The 23,212-nt window shown below is 37.3% G+C and overlaps 1 protein-coding gene across 1 annotated transcript in view; it reads right to left on the bottom strand.

Annotated features, from left to right (window-relative positions):
* The window catches only part of SUGP1 (SURP and G-patch domain containing 1), a 46,412-nt gene that overhangs the window by 19,190 nt on the left and 4,010 nt on the right, over positions 1-23,212 (bottom strand). The window contains exons 2-8 of the mRNA XM_074204202.1: positions 18,166-18,337; positions 15,371-15,474; positions 12,316-12,543; positions 11,029-11,152; positions 10,659-10,762; positions 9,568-9,691; positions 6,407-6,750 (exon numbers count right to left, since the gene is read on the bottom strand). Coding sequence (XP_074060303.1) covers positions 6,407-6,750; positions 9,568-9,691; positions 10,659-10,762; positions 11,029-11,152; positions 12,316-12,543; positions 15,371-15,474; positions 18,166-18,337 — 1,200 coding nt within the window. The remainder of the gene's footprint in view (positions 1-6,406; positions 6,751-9,567; positions 9,692-10,658; positions 10,763-11,028; positions 11,153-12,315; positions 12,544-15,370; positions 15,475-18,165; positions 18,338-23,212) is intronic.

Raw genomic sequence — 23,212 nt, forward strand, 5'->3', positions numbered from 1 at the left:
AGCTCCCTATTAGCTGTAGAATCAAATATAAAATCCTCTGGTATTAAAAATTCTTCATTCCCTATTTATTACCTTCATTGCCTTCCACCTTTCCAGTCTTATATCCTACTCTCTGACACATACTATTTGAGGAAATGACATGGCTTCTTTGCTGTTCCTTCTTGGCTCCAGGCATTTTTTTCTAGCTTGTCCCACACCCAAAATGGTTCCCTCCTCAGTTCTACCTCCTCACTTCTGTCTTCCCTGAATTCCAACAAAGATCCCACCTTCTACAGAAAAACTTTCCTAATTCCTCTTAATTCTAGTGTCTTTTCTCTGATTTATTTAACCCAAGAATAGCTTGTCAGTCCAATTTTCTGCATACTGTCTCTCCCATCTCCCATCAGATTGTGAGATCCACAAGGGCAGAGATTGACCTTTGTCTTTCTTTGTATGCCAAGCACAATACTATCTAATGCATAGTATTTAATGACTATTAATCTAATTCCCTCTCTTCTCCACAGATAGTCCTGTTATTATGTTCCACTCTTGCAAGTTAAAATTTTCCTTTATCTACTGGCTCCTTCAAAGATGCCTAGAAACACCTCCTGGTCAACCCCGTTATTTTAAAAAAGCTCTTATTTAATTCAATCTCTAAATACTTATCATGCCACATTTCTGATCCATTTCTTGTCTAAGTTCTCTAAGAAAGCTATTTACACTAAGTACTTTAACCCTTCCTTTCTCCTTTCAGCATCTGGCTTCCAAACCCAGCACTCAATGGAAATTTATCTTTCCAAAGTTACCACTGAGCACTTAATTGCCAAATCTAAAGGCTTTTTTTTTCCACTTCATATCGTTCATGACCATTCTGCAATATTATTTTACTTATCTCACTTTCTACTCTTAGATACCTTCTGATCCCTAGGTTCAAGATACTGCAATTTCTTCACTCTCTCCGATCTGTTTGATCACTGCTCAGTTACCTTCATTCATATCATATTATCCATAATGATTATACTTTGCATTTATCTAATGCCTACTATGTCAGGCTCTATGCTAAACATTTTACAAATATTATCTCATTTGAGACTTACAACAACCCTATGAGGCAAGTGCTATTTTTTATCCCTATTTTATAGTTAAGGAAACTGAGGCAAACTAAGGTGAAGTGACTTGCCCAAGATCATGAAGCTATTAAGTATATGAGACTGGATTTGAACTTGGGTTCTTCCTGACAACAAACCCTGAGCTCTGATCACTGTACCACCTACCTTCCTCAATGACACTGAAATAATAGTTGTTAAAAAACAACCAGGAATCCCAGGCTAAGAACTCCTGTTCCCGATGCTGAGTGAGATGAGCAGAATCAGAAAAATACTGTACACCCTAACAGCAATGTGGGGGCAATGATCAACCCTGATGGACTCACTCATTCCATCAATGTAACAATCAGGGACAGGGCTCTCTGCAATGGAGAATGCCATCTGTATCCACAGAAGGAACTGTGGAGTTTAAACAAAGACCAAGGACTATTGACTTTAATTTAGGGAAAAAACCTGATATCTTATTGTCTGATCTTGCTATCTCGTATACTTAATGGTTCTTCCTTAAGGACATGATTTCTCTCTCATCACATTCAATTTGGATCAATGTATACCATGGAAACAGTATAAAGACTGGCAAATTGCCTTCTGTGGGGGGGTGGGGGGAGGGAAGTAAGATTAGGGGAAAAATTGTAAAACTCAAAATAAAAAAAAAATTAAAAAAAAGAACTCCAGTTCAAGTGGTGAAATCATCAGCTCCAATGGATTCAATTCATCTCTATGCAGATGATTCCCAGATTTCTATATATGATTATATATGAACTGAATGTTACATCATCATAATGGTCAAGCTTAGCTCAAAAAGAGAAATAAGAAGACACTTCCTTTCTTATTTTAAAGAGGTGGGGGAATATAGATATGGAAGCTAGAAATGTAAGGTTTTTTTATTGTCAGCATTGCTGAATTGCTCCCCCCCCCTTTTTTTGTAATAAGAAATACAGGAAGAGGGATTCATTGGGAAAAATAATTGACATAAAAACAAAAGATATCAATAAAAATTATTCTAAAAATAATTAGAGGAAGGCTTTTTAGAGATTTGGGTTGAATCCTAGAAGAACTGCACAGAATGAAAAAGATGGCAGCTGTAATACACAGTGGAGTAAAGCAGCATAGAGACCACAGAACCATGGAAATAAGTAGCAATGGCAGCTCAGCAATATAACCACTATATAATTATTGTTAGGTTGTATATAATACTACATATCACACCCACTGCATAGTTATTTGTCAAATCTTCATTGCTAGACTGTAAGTTCACAAAAGTAAAAGCCATGACATAAATATTTTTCTATCTACTTCAAAGCCTACTAGCGCTAATATTCTATTTGAATTAAAACTTTTAGTCCCCAAACTATAATTTCAAAATTAAAAACTATTAAAAAAATTTTGTGATGGCAGAGTAAATATATCATTGTTCATAGTATAATCTTTTAACCCTAGAGTGGAAGAGATCTTAGCAGTGTTATTTAGTGTAAGGTTTTTGAATCCAAATTAAGCTGAAGATTGATGAAATATCAAGATTCTGTATTGTGGACTGCCTCTTTGGGGATGAAGCAAGGAAAAGGCAGGAAAAGAATGTAGGCAATAAAGAGAGAAGGATTTGGGATTATTTTCTAACATTCTTAGTTTTAAGAAGGACCTTTGGTAGTAATAGTTAATTCCTCAATTGACAAATTATCAAAGAATATGAAATATTAGTTCTCAAAAGGAAGAAATCTAAAATAGCTATGATCATGTGAAAAAAATGTTCCAAATGACTAATAACTAGAATATTGAAAATTAAAGCAACTCTGAGGTTCAACCTCACATCCATCAGATTGCCAAAGCTGACAAAAAAAAAAACTATTGGGAAAACAGCCACATTAATACACTACTGATTGAGCTACAAAGTGACACAGACATTCAAAAAGCAATTTAGAATTATGACCCCCAGAATAAGGAAACTATACATGCCCTCTGACCCAGAAGAGATCAGAGACTAAGGAAAGGAATCTTTACCCATAAAAATAGAGCAGCTCTTCTTCTGAAGGCAAAGAGAATCACCTACTTAATCAGTAAACATATATTTAGCACCTATAATGTGCCAGACACAATGCTAAATGCTGGAACTAAAGTGATGTTCATCTATCAAAGACTGACTAGATGGGGTATACTAGATAGGGTACACAAATTTAATGGAATACTATTGTGTTGCAATAAATGATGCAAAGTAAAGCTTTAGAGAAACCTGGACAAATGGATAAATTGATAATGTGAAATGAGCACTATCAAAACAATTTATGCTATTAGCAACACTATAAGAATAAACAATTCTAAAAGACTATTTCAGAGGGCTGGCAGTTAAGAATGTCACTATTTTCTGACATGACGATCTCATTCTCCCATAGTTTTTACTAGTGTCTTGTTTTTTACATAAACATAGTTTTCCCAGTATCCCCTTCCCCACTCCCTCCCAGACAGTATTTTATAAAATTAGTACAATTAATCAATGCACTGAAAAATTCTGAAACAATGTGCAATGTTAAACACTTTAAATGGGGTAGTATCTCTTCTTTTGAGCCTTGCTTGATCCTTAGACTATATTTGTTAGGAGAAGAATTTTCAGTGAGCAGTGAGGGAGATGGGACAAGGGAGATAAGCAGAAGAGTAAATCAATGCTTGTTAATTGAAAATGATTTAATAAAAAAAACAACAGTACTATGTTCTAGTAAAAATTTTCCATGGTCTGCTAATTGTTAATGAATGATGTAACCCAATTCATTGACTCTAATTTGTCCATATAACTACTAATAGATCACCTAACCTGAACATAATATCTCAAATGATACTTAACAGCTATGTAACGCTAAGTAAATCATTTATTTGTCTCATTTGAATATAAAATTGGGAAAATAGTAATACTTATCTCAGAAGGCTAAAAGGAACAAATGAGAAAGGCAGCTAGGTGTTACACTGGTTAGAACAGTGGAAGTCATGAAGACCTAAGTTCAAATCCAATCTCAGACACTTACTAGGTCTGTGATCACATAACCAGTCTGCCTCAGTTTCCTCACCGATAAAATGAAGATAATAACACCTACCTCCCAGAGTCACTGTGAGGATAAAATGAGATCTCTGGAAAACACTTTGCAAATCTTAATACTATTTAGTAAATGCTAGTTAAAAACCTGTAAAGATATTAAAAATTTCACCCCTTGGGGCGACTAGGTGGCGCAGTGGATAAAGCACTGGCCCTGGAATCAGGAGTACCTGGGTTCAAATCCAGTCTCAGACACTTAATAATTACCTAGCTCTGTGGCCTTGGCCAAGCCATTTAACCCCATTTGCCTTGCAAAATAAATAAATAAATGAATGAATGAATGAATGAATGAATGAATGAATGAATAATTCCGCCCCTTAAAGCATTAAATAAACTCATAGGATTGTAATTGTAAAGTTAGAAGTTACCTTAAAGGTCATCTAAGTCCAACTCCTTCATTTACAGGTGAGGCAACTGAAGTTCAAAGAAGATGTAACTTGCCCAAAGTCACACAATAATAAATGGGAGGTGGAATAAAAACTGGGTCATTTGACTCCAAAATTCAATTCTTTCAAATGTTGCTTAAATATCTATTATTACTGTTGTTTCTGCTGCTGTTGTTATTACTACCACCACTATAACCAGGATTATGATTCATATGAATTGGAAGAAAAGGATTTCCCATTCAAAGAGTTCATAGTTTCCTACATGTTAATGACAGTTTGACTGGAACTCTTCTCTTATATGATTTTAAAAGGTGATCTCCAACTTGTTTATTATCCAACTGGCCCCAGGAGTCAATTAACCAATGAGAAAATAATCAGAGAAGTTGCTAAGGCCCAGGAAGGTAGGAACTGTCATAGTTCAGCTACGGCATTTTTGTCAAAGAAACTTCCCATCTTTTTCTCCTTTTACATGCCCTGTCTATTTCCTTCACCCCCAAAACAAACTAGATTTCATACTAGTGAAGTTACGAAGCAGGTAAATCCTTAATTTATTTTTGTAACATAAACTGGAAAAATTGATTTCAAAGATGTCCAAAAAAGGATAGGTAAGATTTTATGATCTAAGATTCAAGAGGACAAGTTGGTTCAAAAAGGAGAGAATGCTTTCAAGACTAAAATTCTGACAAAATGTTTCAAATAAGAAATAATTTAAAAAATCAGTTATACAGTACATTAAGGCTCACAAAGGGGCAGCTAGGTGGTGCAGAGGAAAGAGCACTAACCCTGGATTCAGGAAGACCTGAGTTCAAATCCGGCCTCAGACACTTAATAATTACCTAGTTGTGTGACCTTGGGCAAGTCACTTAACCCCATTGTCTGGTTTATAAAAAAAAAGGACAAATAAAAAAAGACTCACAAAGTCCTTTCTTTACAACAATCCTGCCAGTTTGATAGTGGGGAACCAGATTTTCTTTCTCAGAGACCTTCTCAGAGATCTTCAACTTGTTCTCAAATTATATTGCTTTGAGTGTTCTCATCAGCAACATGTTTCAACTTGTCAGATTTCCTCCTATAATGTGGAACCTAGCACTGGATACAAGATTCAATCCCAAGGCTTTTCCTCTCTCCATCATCAATTTTGAATTGATGAAGGAGAGAAGAAAAGTCTTCAGTGGAAAATTCTCAAATAAAATATTCAGTGTACCATACACTGGACACTGACTGATTTCTCCAAGAAGTAAAATAATTGGCTGTTTCACACTGAATTTTTCTTTTCGGGGAGGCAAACTAAATGTAACAGCCAAGCCCTAGGAATGAAGACTAACAATGTCCATATGCTGGTTTTCCTTGTGTCTTGCTAAATGTGCACCAAGTCCCTTCTGTGATCATTCCTTAATAAAGGAAAGATCAAATTGCTGATCAGAGCATGATGAAGCTCCGGAGTAGCTGAGCTCAGATTTTGACAGATGTTTCTTTTGACCACCTCAGCTCCTAGAGGAAACATCTTCAGTGGTTGCTGGGGAAATACCCTAAGGAGTCAAAGTACAGCAGGATTTTCTAGATCATCTAAGAAATGAAATATCCAAATTCCAGAACCAGGAGATAAAGTAGATAATCTCCATCAACATATGAGGAAAGCAAGATGTGAGGTTGTATTTATGGCTGCTGAGCAGGAAGGTTATAAGAGACAAATTTGCTGTGTACCCCTATTTTTGTAGATCTGTTTAATTTGCAATATACTGAAGGTAACATGTAGTAAAAAGGAAAGACTAATTAACCTAAGTTGAACTTGACTGGGGTAGGGTTGATAGAAGGGAGTTAAACAGATTTTTTTAAAAATAGGCAATGGTTACTACCTGACAGAGGGGAAGGGGAGGCATCCACATCCTGCTGGACCATCTCAGGTGGAGGCAGTTCAACCTTCTCCTCTTCTGGGCCCCATCTGCTCTTCCTTTTCTTCTTGGTGGTAGCTGCAGCCACTGCCTTGCCAGGAGCTGGAGTGGTGGAAATGGTGGTAGAGGAGGAGGAGGAGGAAGGGGACGCAGATGAAGAGGAAGAAGAGGCCTCTGGAGGTGTCTTCCGTTTCAGAGCACGATCAGGTGTGGGAGTTGCACCTACAGAACTGGCCTTGGCTTTCCGGAATTCCTCCAGTTTCTGTCGGTAGTATTTATAGCCTTTGCTATTCGGCTCATATAAAAACCTATAAAATTGGATATATTTGTTTCTGACTAAGAAGACCAAATGATTTAGATTAAGTTTACCACTATACTAGGACATCAATTACTTTCCAAAAGAGGGCCTATGTAGGGTAATTGTTATCAGGTGCTTTGAGATGATTTTAGGTCAATGCAACTTCACATAGCATCTCTCAACTATTATTTCCCCAATATACTGCCAATTTCAATTCAAACCACACACTCAGATTCAGGTCATTAGCTGACTGTAGTTCTGACAGGTAAAGATTATGTCTGCTCAGAACAGATAAGAACAGAACCACCATATCAAAGGAAGAATACATATTTCCACCAACAGCAGATTCCAGACCTCATGTTGATCAAAGGATATCATCAAGGATTCATTTAAAAAGCAAAGGTTTTTACTAAGTGTTCTGAGGAAAGGGTGAAAATCATTTCGCAGCAGACATACTTAATACAGGTGAGGGAAAGGTGGAATGGTAGCTGTGAAAATCAGATATTGTCACAACTTTTATCATCAAACAAAATCCAACAAAGAACATTTCGGCCTCCCTCAATCCCCTATCTAGAAAAAAGACTTCGCCTAGATCTTCTGAATTTTACATTAAAAATATCCACTTAAAGGGAAGCTAGGTGGCACAGTGGATAGAGCAGTGGCCCTGGAGTCTGGAAGACCCGAGTTCAAATTCGACCTCAGATACTTGATTGCCTAGCTGTGTGACCTTGGGCAAGTCACTTAACCCATTGCCTTAAATAAAAAAAAAATAGATATTCACTTAAGTACTACTCAGACATCTCATCTTGGTATGGCTGGATGTAAATCTGAGTTCTCGAAGGCCATGTCAGCACAACACAAAGACTAATTAAGAACTACCTTATTGGAAAGTTTTGTAATACAAATCCAGTGAAGGGCCATATATCTATTTTCTGAGGACCAACCTAGTTGAGAAAGGTTCAGAAGCAAAGGATTGGTAACTTTTCTTTGGCTAAAGTACCTCATTAAAGCATCTCTTAAAGGGGTGGAGGAAAAGTGATCTACAAAATTTAAGTGCTATGTAGATATGAATTATATCCTTCCAAAGCTTTGAGGGAATTAATAGATTGCAAAGCTTGAAATGTAGACTTTTTAAAAAATGTCATTCAAAATGGAAGAAAGTATCCAAGTCTAGATGTGAGCAAAATAGCAACAACATTTAAAATACCAAAATGGTTCATTATTAAATGATGAACTTGACTTTAAATTCACTAAGGGAGGAACTTTAAGGATTCTTTTTGAAAACAACTTTAAAAGTTATAGGAGTTGCTTCTTAATAGAAGAAGGTCTTTTATACGAAGAAGTTTTTCAGAAAAGCTGAAAAAGAATTTATCCAAGAAGCAGCATTACAATAAAAGGGTCTTCCCAAGGTCACAGAAATATATTTACTGGCAAGTGTAGCATAAAAGGCTTACCATTAAATGAGTGTCTTTATAGCCTATAGTCATTCTAGGCTAAAAAGCTGGGAAGATTAGCCTGCATGGGACTTTCTGTCCCTATAAGAAACCTGATCATAAGCAGGGAAGAGAGTGGGAATGGAGATTTCTAGATACAAACATCAAATAGTTCCATAGGAATACTAAAAAAGAGGCCAATAGTAAACAGAAAGGTAGAATTTGGTGATAGAATAATAATAATAATAATAACAACAACAACAACAACATCTGATATTGATACAACACCTTGTTTTTTTTGCAGGGCAATGGGGTTAAGTGACTTGCCCAAGGTCACACAGCTAGGCAATTATTAAGTGTCTGAGGCCAGATTCAAACTCAGGTACTCCTGACTCCAAGGTCTGTGCTCTATCCACTACACCACCTAGCCGCCCCTGATATAACACTCTAACACAATAATTTCATTTCATCTTCACAACGTTTTGAGAACAGAGCTATGGGAATTTATTATTCCCATTTTGCAGATCTGGAAGTTGATGCTAAAAAAGATTATTAAATGACTCAATCAGGGTCACCAACTAGTAAGTGTCTGAAGTGAGATTCCAAGTCCAGCACTCTATCCACTATGGGGACAAGATTACACAAATCATACCCCTTTAAATAACACTGGACATGCATCAGAACAGTGATAAATATTTATAAATTAGCCTGGACAGAGGAGACAGACCCAGGAATAACACTGGAAAAGACAATTGATTCTCTCCTGAACTACTTATACAGCTTGCCAAGTGGTGAAAATATCCTGGGAGATACAACACAGGTCAGCCTAATTTTGTGGAAAGAATATTCAATTTGGAATTGAAACCCAGATTTGAATCTGGGCTCTAACACTATCTATGTGACCATACATAAGTCAGAAATGTCGTTGTGACTCAGTTTCCTCACCTCCAAAATAGGGAAAAGCTCACACTACTTACAAACAAGGGAAGGGCACTACATCAATATGAATTACTTTATTATATTATTGTTAGCACTCTATGCTAGAGAAGGCAGTTGGAGAGTGGCTAGGTGGTGCAGTGGATAGAGCACTGGCTCTGGAGTCAGGAGTAGCTGAGTTCAAATCTGGCCTCAACACTTAATAATTGCCTATCTGTGTGGCCTTGGGCAAGCCACTTAACCCCATTGCCTTGCAAAAACTAAAAAAAAAAAAGTATTCCAAAAAAGGCTGTTGGGGATCTGGAGGGAAGCCAATTTCATTAAACCCAGATATCTATATCTTCAAGCAAAAACAGCACTTCTGCAGACAGAATATATCAGCAACATTATAATCAACTGAATCCTGAGGGCTTTCATTCCTCCCATGAAAATGTTAATTGCAATCATTCTCATCTTACCTAAATGCATGGTTTTCCCTGTTGTTCTGCAAGGCAATTGTTTCCACTTCTGGACCCCCGTCAGCTATAAATCTGGCCAGCTTCTCAGCAAGAGTTTTGGTCTCTTCATCCTCTGGGGGTGAAACTTTAAGCAGGCTGTCAGTACTGGGTTCAACTCACCACACCCAACAGTCAAAAGCCTAATATGTTCTAAGAACCCCAAGGGCAAGAGGAGGGGTTTATTGGGGGAATGATACAAAGAAAAACAGGCAAACGGTAATCAGGTTATTTCACTAGGAAAAAATTGTGGTGCTTATTAATCTGACTGCTCTGAATGACCCCTGGTCAAGAATTTCAATATATATATATATATTGTTGGACTGGGACATAGCCTTTCTCTTTTGGAATCCAGTTTGTACCCTGCATTAAGGACAAGATGGAATGAGAGACATTCTGTGTCCAGACAAATGCTTAGTTTAAGGAGTAACTTATGGGGTTTGTCTAGGCCAGGTCCTGGGCAACAGAATTAGGTTTGCCCCTGTGATAACATCTCCAAACAATTCTCTGTTGGGTCTGCTTCTCATTCTTACCTGGGGGAGCAGGTCACTATAGGAGTCCTATATTGAGTCAGAATGATAAGGGGGAAGGAATATGGGAATTAAAGAGGAATTGGCTATTTATGGGATTCTCCCTAAAAACTATTTCTGTTCAACCATCGATTCCCCCCCACCATTGCCCTATAGTAGTTTATCATTCTGCTGAGATATTGTTCCATTTAAAATATAACTACTTAAAATTTTTCATCTTTCATTTGAAATTTGCTGCACTGAAATCTTAAAAATTCATTTCAATTTCCCCCATATTCTGAGAATGAAATGGCACTTTTGAGCCATAGTGTACAGTGAAAACTGGCATCTTAACCTTATAACACCTTTTGTAATCACAGACAAGTTTCTGCTCCCTGGAAAAGAAATGAAGCTGCCACCCTTTCAACTAGCCTGCATGGTGATCCCTAATTCTACAGATTACTGCTCATGCTGTGGTCCACTCAGACCCAATATAAGGGAAAGTATTTCTGACCCTTCTACATGGAACTCAGTGCCCTTCCCTACCTTTCTGAGAAGACGGTGTCTGAGCATTCTGGTTTTCCTTTTTCATCTCTGCCACTTTCTTTCTGTAGTACAGGAACTCTCTGCTGTTCTTATCATGCAAAAATCTGGAAGGACAGTCAGAAAAAGTCAGGTAACATGTTACTCTGATGGTTTAATTCTTTGGCTTTTTGTGATTATGTTTCTAAAGGCAATAAATAGGCATCTTAATGTAATAAAAACTCAGAGAGGCATCACACCTGGAGTTGCTGGCAGAATTCAACATTTCTTTCAATGAAAGTTTCATCAACGAGTCACACGCACAAGGCTCCATACCTTAACACTAGAAGTTAATAAGCTGATTAAAAAATAAATTAAGTACAGTTATACTTACGAAAATGCAGGGTTATCCTTGTAGTCTTCCATAGCAACCTTTTCTAATTCAGGGCCTCCTTCTGCCACAAACCTGGCCAATTTCTCTACCACTTTTCGGGTCTCCGCATCCTCTGGGGGTAAAACTTTAAGCAGGCTGTCAGTACTGGGGTTCAATTCATACACCCAACAGTCAACAGGCACATTATTTCTAAGAACCACAACAACAGACAAGAATGGGATGGGGGAGGGAGGGAAGAAGAGGGATGAAATGGGGGCGGTAATCCTAGTATGATGTACAAATTACCAGTGACTGACTGCTGGGGGCAGGGATCTAAAGCTGAACAATCTCATGAAATGTATGGAGAGGGATTCACTTGGGTCACTGTCAGGAAATGAGTATTCAGATTAGACACTAACATACCTTCAATGACTAAATTTTGTTGCTCAGAGTAGGGAAGAATTGTATAGCACTTGCAGTATGATTAAATTGGAGCCTGATAACTAGTTTTCACTTTTCTACTAAAATTAAATGATCATCTCTAAATCCAATGCACCTAAAAGATGTCTAACATTACCAAGTGTCCTTTCTAAGGAACATCCCTTTCACAGATTTCTCTCCCTAACAAACAAGCTCCAGTAGCTGAATGTCAGTCAAGACATTCCCTTTCCACCTCATCCCAAAGCAGACTTAGAATCAGTACAAGGTGCTGAAGTAAAAGTGTCAGGAACCAACATTATTATTTTCCCCCAGGACAATAGTAAGAATATCATAAACTTCCTCTACAATTCTACCTACTTGGATCTGAATCTAATCTGGATGGAAGACCCTAAAACAAAAGGAATAGAATTTCCAGGACTCATTTGAAAACTGAGATGAGTAGATCAAATGGACTCAACATGGGGTGGGAAAAATGGGGGAGAATAAGAATTAGGTATCCATTTAGTCTAATATGCAAAGGACCTTAGAAAAGGAACCACATTTTATAGAGGTGGAAACAAGCTCAAGAGAGGATCAAGGACTTGCCCAAGATCTCATGGTCAATTAATTGCAAAGCAAGCATATAGAATTCAAGTATCCTGACACCTAGTCCAGGGCTCTTTCCACTTTAACATGGTGTTTCTTTTGTCTTATACACAAGGATAAGAAACACTAGGATCCCTCCTCTATGGTAAATCATACTTTACATTCACCTAAAGGACAGTCCTTACTGGAAATCCAGCTTTGTCCAGTATTCCCACTCCTCTTGCTATTGAATATCCCTATTTAACAAAACCTGAGGGGATAAGGGGGAAGCACTACACTTACTTTTAATTTCCAACCACTGCTCATAATCCTCCTCATCATCATCATCTGGAGACTGGAAGACACTCAGACGGTTAGCCACAGGGCTCTGCTTGGCATGAGAGTAGTTCTTTACTTGATTGAGAGGGTTGCTCACACCCAGGCTGGGTCTCTTTCCAATCAAGATTGGTCTTTTCCCAGTGCTTGAGGTAGAGACATTAGAGGGAGCACAGGTAGAACTTGGAGAAGCATCTTGGAAGGAAAGAAAAGCAATGACAGCAACAAAAGAAGAATAACAGTTACAGGAGATAGCAGCCACTACATTGAATTATGGAATATCCAGTCTTGTTACCATGCCTGCAGGAATTATTAGACATAAGGAAACCTAGCGATATGCATACCTTTCCTATATTTACAGAGAAGATTCCAAAAGTTATCATTTCTATTCCAAGAGTAACTTTTCAAGTGAGAACATTTCCTCTTATTTCTGTCTGAAATACTTTCTATTCCATTTTTAAATCATTCCCCCCCGCCCCCAAGTGACAAGAACAAGTCAAATCTAAGTTACCATATTAACAGTAAATAGAAATTTATTTTCAAATCAAACCAACTTATTTGACATGTAGAATAGAAAACAAGATGCAAAATATCCTACTTTATTTTGGAATTGTACTCCAAAAGCTACCAAACTGACCATATATCCATACCACTATGAGCCTTTAAACAATTATAACTGATCTTTTGGTGAAAGAAAAAACCTGGAAAATAAGGGGGTTCCCATGAATTAGTAAAAAATTAAACAAATTTTAGTAAGTAAATATAAGGAGATGCTAATGTAATGTAAGAAATTATGAAAGGATGAAAGTTTATAGGAAAAGGTTATAGAAAAATTTAAGCTATAGAACCTTAAGAGAAACCAAGAAAGACTTGTATGAACTAATATAAAATAAAAGGAGCAAAACCAAGAGAACAATTTATACTATAATGATTATAAAAAAGGAAAAAATTCTTAAAGATTTAAGAAATCCACTTAACCTAATGATCAACCATGATTCCAGAAGACCAAAAATGAACACCACTCATCTCCTGATAGAAACCAGTAGGCAGAATAAGACACAGTTTTTGGAAATGACCAATATGGAAATCTGTTTTTCTTGATTTGTTACAAAAATTTTGTTTTCTTTTTGGGAGGGAGGGGAAAATGGAATGGATATTTGGGGAAAAGAAAAAAAAGGCTTGTTAATTTTTTAAAAATTAACATTTAATTAAAAAAAAGGAAAAGTCTGATTTTCTCTAATCTCTGTAAATACTGTTATCAATCTGATTTTTGCTGTAGGTACTAAATGTCAGTGAAAAAGACAAATATAAACAGAAAGGGAAAAGGGTTCGAAGAAGATGAGGCAATCAACATAAAAATCATAAATCACAGAATTTTAGATTTGCAAGGGATCTTTGGCTATTACTTCGATCCTTTAATTTTTCAAATAAGTAAACTTATGAGCATATGGGGGGAAGGAATTCTTCAAGGTCACAAAGGTAGTAATAGATGGCAAAACCAAGATTTCATCTTATTTTCCAACTTCAAATTCATTGCTCATTAAATATACAATGCTGCCACTTGACTAAGACAACACTGACTTCTGAAAAAAGTAATATGATGGAATGAGAACTCTGGATTAGATCTATATTTAAGTAGTACCCATAATATCAAATTATTTCAAGGCTACTGGTAGGTTATTCCAAATCTGAGATTCAATTTTCCCCTATATAAAACTGAAATAACACCCACCCCACAAGAGTGTTGTGAAGATAAAATGAGATAAAATACTGTGTGAATTATTGTTATGATTATTATTATTAGGATATAACATTAATTTGTATTAATGCTAAATCTTAGAATGTCAGAACAAGCCTCTTGATTCCAAACAAAATATAATGGTGAATACTCTATCCTTAAACTCTTTTTACAAAAGCAGGGCTTAAAGAGATATTTGTGAAAAATAAACAGCTTTGATCTTGGGTTGCATCAGACTGGAGGTTAATCCAGATTAATTTGACCAAAGCATGACTTGATGATGTTACTTCACTGTTCAAAAGTTCTTAGTGGTTCTCTACTGTCTACCAAATACAGCTCCAACTCTTTAACCTAAAATCTAACTCCTACCAAATACAGTTATCTGTTTCCAAACTGCCATTACAGCCTTATGTTGCATATGAATAATCAAGCCAAACTTCTAGTTCTATCCCCTATATCCAAAATGAACTTTTCCCCATCCCTCAACCCTGCCTAGTGACATTCTGCAGTCTGTCAAAGACTAGTGTCCATGCAGTCTTGCCTGCTGATCTCTGTACCATCTTGATCCAAAAATAATCTTTCCTGTCTCTCTAATCTTATAGCACTTTTTCCTTTTTTGAGAAATGTCTGGACCTAAAATTTCTATGGATGAAAGCTTCCTGGTATAGAAGCACCCTCTACCAGTTACAAATCTCAGTAATGTATAACCTGAATTAACCTAAGGCACTAAGAAATACAGTGACTCATTGATGGTCACTCAATGTGTCAGAGGCTTGAACCCTTCAGTTCCTGACTCCAAGGTCTGGTTCTCTTTGTTCTTTATAACAAGTGGTTGTCAAAGTTCAGTCAAGAGACCTGGGGGGTCCCTGAGACTCTTTCACAAAGAGCTGATTTGCAAGGTCAAAACTATTTTTATAATAACACTAAGATGACTTCATTTCTAACAGGATAAACAGTAAGAGATAGTAATAACTTTTTTTTTAAAAGTTCTTTAGGAGATTTTCAATTTTAAGTGCATAAAGTGCCCTTTGCCAAGCTTCTTAAGTCTTAATTTCTACAGTCTGATTTCTAATATAGTTACCTACAGATATCTCATATATTTAGTGAAAATCTTAGATCCCTAACTCATTTCTGATTTATATTTGTAGGTTTCCCAGGAAAACTACAAATAGTAGGAACTTAACAAATGTCTGTTCAATACTGAATATTTAAGTGAATGTCTGAGGCATGGTTCAAAGAGATTTTCCCAGAGTCCTCTAAATTCCTAGGCTGAAATTCATTTACCTGTACAGGATCTTTCCTTCTGTAGCTTCAGAAACTGCTGCAGGAAGCTGCCATCATTGGCAAATTTATTAGAGACAGAAGCAGCATTCGGTGCACTTGCAATTCTAAAACCAAAACAAAAAGGATATCAGATGAAAAAAAACCAGGATTTTTTTTTTTTAAATACAAGGAAATCTAACATTTTAAATCAGGTCAGCAAATAATAACAATCGCTAAGCTTTAAGAAGTACCACCAAATGTCTTATGTTGGGGAGCAGGAATACAAAAATAAAAGTGAGAAAATCTTTGACCTCAGGGGGCTGACACTATACTAGGAGGAATATAAATACAGGGCAAATACAAAATAAATAGTAATTTTGGGGAGAGGAACTAACAGTGGATGGGGATGAGAGAGGAAACCTAGAAGGTATGACACTTCAATCAAGCTTTCCGAGGAGCCAAGGGCTTCCAAGAGGCAGAAGAAAAGAAGTAAAGAAAAGTAGCAAGGACAGCACTAGGAACAACTCATATAAAAGCATGGACGAGGAAGATGAAATATTCTGCAAAACAAACAGCAAGGTGGTCAGTTTGGGTAAAGTATGTGAGAAATAATGTATAATCAGCTTGGTTAGATAGACTAGAGCCAGATTGTAAAGATCAAAAGAAAAATTTTATCTGGTTGGGAGCCTAGTCATATTTTATCATTTTGATAGTATCGTGGAGGATGGTCCAGAGAGGAGATGCAGACCAATTTAGAGATTATTTAAGAGTCCAGGCAGGAAGAAATGAGGGCCTGAATTAGGATGGCTATGATGAGAATAGACTTAAAAGAGACTTAAGAAGTCAAGAGTTCAATTCCTGCCTTTTACAGAAGAAAAAAATGGGGAAACAAGAGATGAAATAACCAGACTAGGATCACCCAGCTAGAAGGCATTGGAGATGGGACATGAACTCAGTCTTTCTTAATTATAAATATGGGATCCTATCCATGATATCACACACCTTTGATAACTGATGTTATGGGGTGTGAAGCAGTAAAAGTGAAATGCTTTCTTTCATTCAGTCAATGTCAAAAATGGATTCCATTTAGGTCAGTGACAATCATGATCCTTAACTTTTCTTAGTAGGTATGGGACTACCTAAATGTGAATCAAAGCTTCAAGAACCAGAGAATTTTCTAATTTGAAGGAACAGTGGAAATCAACGAATGTGAGAGCTGGAAGAGATCTGGGACAACAAAATGTTAAGTCAGTAATTAATCCTAGAATGAGAGTTTTCAAGAGCTTTCAAGCTAGAAGGAACTGAAAGACCATTTTTTAAATCCTTCATTTTATAAACAAGTCAACTGATATTTAGATGACTGAAAAAATAACATCAGGATTCATAAAGTTACTTAGTGGAAGAGCTGGGGCTTGAACTCAGGTCTTCTCATTCTAATTCACTGCCTTCCCTCTCTTCTCAAAATAAGTTTGGAAGGGTTATTTTTAGTCATACACCTAGATATAAGTAGACTTAATTGTAAGAAAAATATTTGTCTAAGGATCTGATAGTTTCAATTATTTGCCACCTACGGGTATCAATTTGACCCTCATTCAGCAGTTAGCTAGTGCCACCTATTTTTTACAGGTCCAGGAGCTAAAAAAATGGCTTTTGATCACTGACCTACTCTAGATGTAAATTACCTTTGGAATTAGAATAGCAGAGAGGCAATTGTAAAAGAAGCTATTATTTTCTTAGTTGACACAGGCTTAAAAAACCTAATTTGTTTTTAACTAGGCTTGTGATTCACTTAGCATACAGAAACTAGAGTGGAAACTCCCTCTATTTATGCAGACTTAATAACTTGTCTATAATTTCTAGTCTTAAAACAACTTCCAGAGGCAGTGAGAGATTATGTGATTTATCCATGATCAAAACAGCAGGATTTGAACCTAGGACTCATATTATTCTATGTCAAACTGTCTCTCAGATTATAAATTCACCACTTTGCAAACCTACTATCAACCACACTGTAATCTATTCTTGATGGTCTTTAGTGAAAAATTCTTGCTGTTGGAAGCAAAATCTTGCCCAGCACATTGTAAGTGAGAAGCTTTGGACTTATTTCCTTAAATGATGATGATTAAATAGAATATCATGTTTAAAGTTTATGTACTTTTTTTAAAAGATAAGTTTGGTCCAATAATATGATCGCAGAAATACACATACACACTCTTCAAAAATGTCATTGGCTAGCTAAAACCAGCTCTCATCTTTCTGAGGCAGATCTTTTATTAAGTGCTTATGAGTCAAGAACTGGGAATAAAACATGTAGCTTATATTCTAAGGGCAGTGAGAGAGAAGGAAGGGGAAAGACAACGACCTCTAGGTATAAATATTATGTTTATATTATATACAAAATGGGGTTAGTATTATCAGCTTGGGATTAGCACTATCAGCTTCATACTATAGTAGTGCTTGAGCTGGGTTTCAAAGGAAATTAAGACCAAATTCAAGTGAACACTTCCTCCATTAAACCTTCTTTGACTTCAGGCTGCCCCCTCTCTCCACTCCCCCAAAGCTATTTTGCCTTTTTTTCAAATTTCTCATTTTCCCCTGTCCTCTCTTTTGCCATATTCCTTTGTATCAAATTTGACTGTGCACACAACTTTCCTCATTATTAAGAATATAGGCTCTGTACTAGATTTTTTTCCTTCTTTTTTATATTTTCAGCCCAAAATTTCAACACAGATAGTGATTAATATTAGTTGAGTGAATAATTAAGATTCTGCCTGAGATACTGTGAATATCATAAAAGGTTTCAAGGATATACTCACTCCCTGGGTGGTGGGGGCTGGGGAGTGGCCACATGACTCTGTTTGGCTTGTTGCTCCATTTTGGCCTCAATTTCTCGCTTCTTCTGAGCAATCAGCTCCTCTTGATGAAGAATATTCATGTTCATCTTCCCAGATTTAGGTGGTGCAATTCCAAACCACCTGTTGGCTTTTCCTGCAGAGGTAAAACACAAGATTATCAGAAATCATCATTCCTCTGTCATAGAGGGTACTGTCAGACTGTGGAAGATCTTACACGCTAGGCTAAGAAGTCTGAGGTCATAAAAAAAAAATCACTGAAAGTTTGCTGTTGTTTTTTAACAAAGGGTAACATGATTGGTGATTGGACTAGATCCCCAGTGGCCTCCTCACCCTGAAATAGCCCTCTGCCAGGCTGGTTCCCTTGCTTGCCCTGGTGAGTTTTCCCTGAGATTCCCAAGCCAGCCAACCTTCATTCTCTATCTTCTTTCCTCTTTTGTATGCTGTCATCCCCCATTAAAGGTAAGCTCCTCCAGACTAGGGACCATCTTTCTTTTTTTTCTGTATTTGTATTCCTAACAGGGAGTACAATAGCTGACACATAATAACACTTAAGGGATTCTGGTCTTGCCTAACCTTACTGAGCTTAATAAAATGACAGTTGAATGGAATGGAATAAGCTAAGCAGAGAACTAAGAACATATCAGGCAAAAAGAATAGCCTAAGTAAAGACTCAGGAGGGAAGGAATGTAAGTGAAGCAGAAACAGACCAGTCTGGCTGAAGCACATATTCATGAGCAAAGATTGTTCAAGGTTCTGAATGCCAATCAATGAGCATTTAATAATCTTGATGGCTAGGCTCTGCCACTCCAAAAACAAAAATGAAACTACTCCCTTTCCTCAAGTAGCTTACATTCTCTTACCAGAAACTAGGCATGAATATAGAGATATTCACATAAACTAAAACTCGATGATGGGATTAGGATAGGCTTCATGTTGAAGGTAGTACCTCAGTTGAATTCTAGGAAAAGGGGATAAAGAAAGTATATACCTAGCAAGGGAAACAGACACTTAAAAAAGTAAAGGAGACAGGTAATGTTGAAAATGAATAGTAAGAAAGATGGCTTTAAATTGGAAATCCAGTAAAAGTCCTTCAATTGGGGAATGGTTTAGCAAACCGTGGTATATGTATGTCATGGAACACTATTGTTCTATTAGAAACCAGGAGGGACGGGATTTCAGGGAAACCTGGAGGGATTTGCATGAACTGATGCTGAGTGAGATGAGCAGAACCAGAAAAACACTGTACACTCTAACAGCAACATGGGAGTGATGTTCAACCTTGAAGGACTTGCTCATTCCATCAGCGCAACAATTGGGAACAATTTTTGGCTGTCTGCAAAGGAGAGTACCATCTGTATCCAGATAAGGAGCTGTGGAGTTTGAACAAAGTACAAGGACTATTCCCTTTAACTAAAAAAAAAACAGCTATCTTATTATCTGATCTTGTTACCTCTTAGACTTCTCTTCTTTAAGGATATGATTTCTCTCTCATCACACCCAATTTGGATCGAGGTACAACATGGAAACAAAGTAAAGACTGATGGAGTGCTATCTGTGGGGTGGGGTGGGGGGAGGGAAGCAAGATTGGGGGAAAACTGTAAAACTCAAATAATAACTTTAATAAAAATTTTAAAAAAAAGATGATGGCTTTATTGTACCACTGAAATCAGCAGAAGAGCTAATGTGCAAGGGTTAAGTGACTTGCCCAGGATCACCCAGCTAGTAAGTGATAAGCATCTGTCAGAACCCAAGGTTGAATTCAAGTCCTCCTGACTTCAAGGCCGATGCTCTAACCATTGCATCACCCAGTTGCCCCCTATGCTGGCTAGTTTTGCTAAAAATTTTTTTTTTACTATATGCTTGTCATAGGTGATATCTCTCACACAGGGAGACTGGGAAATATAGTTAAATATAGCTAAAATATAGAAAATATAGTCAAAAAAATTTTAAGGAGCATTAATAATTCCATAGAGAACAGGTTCATTGATAAGGTCAGAAGTCCATATGAAGATGCAATAAGATGGCCAAGAAGGAGGAAGAAATACAGTACTCCCCCAACTCCTCCAAACAAATCTGGAAAATGTACCAGACTGAATACTGATTGGGAAAACAAGGGGGGGGGGGGTCAGAATAAGTCATTTTTCTAACCCAAATTCATATAGGGAGCCAAATAGTAAGGTTTACAGACACTAGGAATGGAATCCAGTCAGGAGGGTATTGCATAGAGCATTTCAGCCCAGGAAAATACTTTATTTCAGGGCAAAAAGTGATCCCATATTGAATATGGAATTTCAGGAACAGATGCAAAACAGTGGCTCCATAGCTCACTACCCTGTTCCAGGATGTATTTCCAGAGTGGGATAAAGAAGGGACCTGCAAAATGATAGTGTTCAAGTTCCAGGTTAAGCAGCATTGCAAGGCTCTAGGCTGTGTACTCAAGAAATCACAAGGGGTGGCTAGGTGGCATAGTGGATAAAGCACCAGCCCTGGAGTCAGGAGTACCTGGGTTCAAATCCGGTCTCATACACTTAATAATTAACTAGCTGTGTGGCCTTGGGCAAGCCACTTAACCCCATTTGCCTTGCCAAAAAAAAACCTAAAAAAAAAAAAAGAAAAAAAAAGAAATCACAAGATTCAGAAGCAAAAAGTAGTTGTGTGGCTCTGATCTCAGGGGTGGAATAGAGCAAAGAGCCTACAAAGAAATAATAAGGGCAGGAACCCCATACCAAAGGGAAGCCTAAATGTATAGTCACTCCAATGTATAGAATTTTCCAATCAAGGCCAACAGTAGTCTACTGAGATTCCACACAGGGCAAGCCTGCAGGTCTCTTGCTCTGACCCAAACTTCAGAAGAGCTAAGTTCAGGAGACAGAAATCAAACTGAACTGAAAGCTTGCAAGTCCCTAGCCTGAACTATCCCTGAAGATCTGGAATAAGACAACACTCAATATCCATAAGAAAAAGGCAAAAAGAACCAGTCCAGACTTTTCCTACAGAAACGTTCTCCTAACATCAAGTCCAAAATCTGCAAACAAAAAAAGAATCCCACCATCAGTCAATATTACAAGGATTGGGATGTTTAGACAGAAACTACAAAACATCTATAAGCAAAGGCTCAAAGAAAACCCAAGAGCCACTGATAAAGATAAATTTTCAGGATTTGTTGACTGGGTTCACCAAATATAGATGTCGAGAAAGAGGTGAAACTCAAAGTTCTTCTAAGGTTTTGAGCTAGTAATATTAGGCTAATGATAAAAGTACTACAAAAATAAGGAAGTTCAGGGAAGGTGAAAGGAATCAAATCCATTAGCTCTGATTAGCTTCAAGAGACATTCTAAGGAGCACTGTAAAGTTGTCCTCCATGACACTGATTTTAGAAAGTTAAAGACATGTTAATTTCCCCTTCAGTAAAATTCAATAACAGATCCATGAATTTATCAAATTTGTCCTTTTAGACTGTACTTCAACAAATGTATTAAATGCTGGCCACATGCAAAGCACTATCATAGTATTTCTCTCTCTCTCTCTCTCTCTCTCTCTCTCACACACACACACACACACACACACACACACACACAAATACTCTTTCTTAAGCAAAAGAATAAAGTACAAAGGAAAGGACCATGCTAGTAGGAATCAGATAAGGGAGGAATCATTTTCAAAGGATTCAAAGCTGGAAAGAACCTCAGAACTATCCTAGTTTATAATCCAAAGAAGCAAACTAAAGCCCAAGAGGTTAGTTTGCCAGGGGTCACATGACTGTTATTCAATCCCAGGTCCCTGGCTTCCAAATTCAATAGGTCCCCGTCCCCCCCCACTGTACTAGGATGCTTCTGGAGAGGCTATGGAAGAGACAGAATCAAAAAGACTTCAAGGAGTAAAAGAACCCTTAGTTTCACCTTGAAAGAAAGGTCTTTAAGAGGAGATTGCAATCAAAATCCTCAAAACTTTTTCCTCCTTTTTCCAGGCTTCATGCGGAAATGAAAGTAAATGTAGAAATGATCAGAATCCTAGCTATACTATCTATATCAATCAGTATGGCATATGTAATGTTTAAACTATCCAAGTAAAATTAGAGCTTCCCTACTTCCCAGGAGACTCTGACTTGGAAGCTGAGGTTGCTGGTGAAGTGATCTATCAGATCTCCTGACATGTTTAACAATCCTTCTTGCTTGCACCTGCCAAGTATACCCAAATCAGGTGTCCAGTTGCTGCTCCTGATCATACTAACCTCAGTTCTTTGCCTTGCCGAACAACTGCAAGGCTCAAAGACCTTAACAACCTGGAGACATTTTACTCAAGACTTACTGGTTCCAGGCATTTTTTCTGCCTGTTCCCCCATACCTAGAACTCTTTCCCATATCATCTCTGATTCCCAGTTTTCCTGGTTCCCTAGAAGTTCCAACTAAAATTCCAGTTTCTATAGGAGGTCATTTCTGTATATAGCTAATTTGTACATATTTGCTTGCTTGCTGCCTCCTCACAATAGTGAGCTTTTCAAGGGCTGTCTTTTTTCTTTTTTTATCACCTGCACTTAACACAGTACCTGGCACATTGTAGATGCTTAAATGCTTAATAACTAAAAAGTGACTGAGATTGGGGCAATAAAGAAACTCACTCCAAGTAAATAGGCAAAGGCACAGAGACAATAGAGGTCAATAAGAGAACTGGGAACAGATAACAAACAGTCCAATTAGCTTGGCGTCAGCTTATGAAAAACCTTAAATGAGTTTATATTTCATTTCTTTAAGCAATAGGGAGCAAAGAGCCTTTGAAGGTTTTTGAGTGTAAAAAAAAAGTCATGAATAGAATGACACATTGGGAAGAAGACTTGGACAGAAAAATTAAGTACTGATTGAAGAAAAGATGTAATGGAGACAGAAGAGGAGTTCAATCACTACAATAATACATATGGAAAGAGAGGAGCTGAATAACTAATGTTCAGAGGTAACTGAGAAGCAGCAATGGATGCAAGACATTACTACTTCTCAAAGAAAACAGTTTTGTT

Source organism: Macrotis lagotis, chromosome X, assembly GCF_037893015.1.
Source record: "Macrotis lagotis isolate mMagLag1 chromosome X, bilby.v1.9.chrom.fasta, whole genome shotgun sequence".
In the NCBI taxonomy this organism is placed as follows: Eukaryota; Metazoa; Chordata; class Mammalia; order Peramelemorphia; family Peramelidae; genus Macrotis; species Macrotis lagotis.